Source organism: Macadamia integrifolia, chromosome 8 (assembly GCF_013358625.1).
Source record: "Macadamia integrifolia cultivar HAES 741 chromosome 8, SCU_Mint_v3, whole genome shotgun sequence".
Lineage (NCBI taxonomy): Eukaryota > Viridiplantae > Streptophyta > Magnoliopsida > Proteales > Proteaceae > Macadamia > Macadamia integrifolia.
In genome coordinates this window covers 24655351-24657893 of record NC_056564.1, presented here as the reverse complement: position 1 = coordinate 24657893, position 2543 = coordinate 24655351, and the positions used below count along the sequence as shown (strand labels likewise).

At 44.2% G+C, this 2543-nt stretch overlaps 1 protein-coding gene across 1 annotated transcript; it reads right to left on the bottom strand.

The window, feature by feature from the left end:
• Positions 1-113: 113 nt before the first annotated feature.
• On the bottom strand, positions 114-2306 carry LOC122087540 (zinc finger protein ZAT9-like). Its single transcript, XM_042656704.1, has one exon. It carries the CDS (start codon positions 1853-1855, stop codon positions 374-376), a length of 1482 nt encoding a protein of 493 aa, XP_042512638.1. The 5' UTR covers positions 1856-2306; the 3' UTR covers positions 114-373.
• Positions 2307-2543: the final 237 nt, after the last annotated feature.

Here is a 2543-nt window from a genome sequence, read left to right as displayed (position 1 = left end):
AAGGCATACCAAATGCGTTCAACTCAAGCAAAGAGTAGGAGAGTATTACTGCAACTTCAATCTGGTTTGTTCTGTTTCCAGTGCCATCCAACACGATTCCTGAAGAATCTTCAGGGGAAAAAATAACAAAGAATCATTTTTTATTCAGAAATATATGCCTGAAAAATCCAATTAGGAATCACAGATGGGATTCTCTCAAGGGACCCACCAAAAAAATTACAGAACAAAAATGGAAAAAAAAGGGTGGTGATGGTAATATAATAACAAGAATGATGGGGGGATTTGGGCTTGTTGATTTTTTTAATTACAGGTTCTTGATACAAAAAATACACTATGAGGTAGATACTGATCTCTCTCTGTTGATTCAAAGCTTTCATGGGTCAATACTTCCATTAGCTGTTGAACCAATCCCAACCTGCAACCATGGAGATGAGCCACCACCCAAGTTCATGTCCTTCAGATCACTTAGCTTTGCTAACTTGACCTTACTATCTGCTTCATCATCCACATTAATCCCTGAAGTAGTACTCTTAGCATTGTTGGTGGTGGTAGTAATAGTATTATTGTTGTTGTTGTTGGTCTGGTTATTGTTGCTGTTGCTGTTACTGTTGTTGTTGTCATTGTTTTGGTGTTGGTGGTGGTGATGGTGGTGGTGATGATGATGATGATTGTGGTTATTGTTGTTGCTATTTGAGTGTACCCCAATCCATGGTTGTAGATATATCGCCGTCGGGACCTCGAAACTTAACAGGTTATCGGAATCTTGCCGGACTCCGGCAATTTCATCAATAGGTGCAGGAAGGTTGAGATCAAGTGGCTCAGACTTATTGATGAAGTTGGGTCTTTGATGTTCCTCAAGTTGATGATGAAACTTAGGGATTGAAGATGTGTCTGGAGAATTTGAAGTTACCCAATGACACCTCTTATGGCCACCTAAGGCTTGCCCAGATGAGAACACACGATGACATATAGAACACTCATGAACCTTAGACTTTCTCTTAGAAGGGACAGCCAATGAGGTTTGGTCATAAGGTATAATTGCAATGGATTTGCTAGGGATAGAGAAATCATCATTGGTAATCACATCTTCATCAACTTGGCTCTCATCAAGATCATCAAGCTTTGCTGCAAAGCATCCCTTCACCTTCTTGTGACTAGCCCTGTGACCACCCAAGGCCTGGTGTGAATTGAACACTTTCTTACATGCCTTACACTCAAACATACCTCTAACAACCCCCTTAGCCTTGTCGGCGGAGAGTCTATTTATGGCTGGGGGTGGCGCCGCCAGGTTCCGTCGCTGTTCCTCGTCCTTACTAGCTGAAGCGCAAGATGACTCGGTTTCGGCTACAAGGGGATCAACCCGGGCTGTGGATAGCATTACTAGACAATTAGCAAGATCTTCATCCTCACTTGATGGGCAATTGGAATTGGTTATGCCAAGTTTGAGTCTTCTAGACCTCTTGCCTTTAGACCACCCACAACCCCTCCGGCCGTCTTCGACATCATCGTCATCGTCGGATCCCGGTGAAGACACGAGAGACTCGGCCGCAGCATCGTCGGAGCTACATTTACCATGTTCAAGGAATGCTTTCCATGAAGAGAATTCTTTGCCACAATTCTCACAGATCCGGCAGTTCTTAAGACGGTTTGGATTGGTTCTCAATGCATACATACGCTTGGTACCTGGTGGAGGGTCCCAGTCGGCGGCGGGGTCATCGTCGTCCATATGACCTGTCTCATCTCCGATGCCATGGGCTCGCATATGACCACCTAGAGCTCTGCCACACCCAAAACCTTTCTTACAAATCCTACAATAATACTTGAAGTTTGGTTGTTGATCCACAACCAGAGCCATAGATAATGTGTAACGAACAGGTAAATTAGAAATAGAGAAAGAGGAAGAGAGGAGAGAGGTGAGAGGTGTTCTTGTAGTAAAGGGTTGATGTTGGTTTGTATGGTGAAAAAGGAGTTTGTGTCTAAAGTGAGGGAGTCCTAGTTTTCAGTTAAGCTATTGGTTTGTTGTGGATGAGAGAGGGAAATAAGAGTGAGAGAGTTGAGAGTATGTGACAAGTGGAAGGAGGGTAAGGGATATGGAGACTTTTTCTCGGCCTTGTGGTGGTGGTGGTGGCGCCGCCGGTCAAGCTAACAAACGGACGGACGGGAGTAATGGGTGTAAAAATGTGTAATTGTATTGAGTGTTTGATGTGGGTGTGTCTATCTGGGTGGATTGGCTGTGTGAGTGTGTGTGTGTATGACTCAGAGAATGCTAGAGAGAGAGAGAATGATAGAGAGAGAATGTGAGAGAGAGAGAGAGAGAGAGAGAGAGAGAGAGAGAGAAAGAGGGAGAGCGTGTGAGAGAGTGTTTTCCGGCCGGCCATCCAGTCTAGTGAACAAGAGTGGTTCTAACTGCCGACCTATTCATATCCCTTCAATTCCAAGCCAAGAAAACTACCTAGCCTCTCCTCCTCTGTCGGTTGGTCCATGCCGCTTTTCCACACAATTTTCTCTAAAAATAAATGTTCATTTACTGAAAAGACTCTTTT

Coding starts and splice junctions, on each gene's coding strand:
- LOC122087540 (XM_042656704.1), bottom strand. CDS start 1,855: ATGGCTCTGGTTGTGGATCAACAACCAAACTTCAAGTATTATTGTAGG.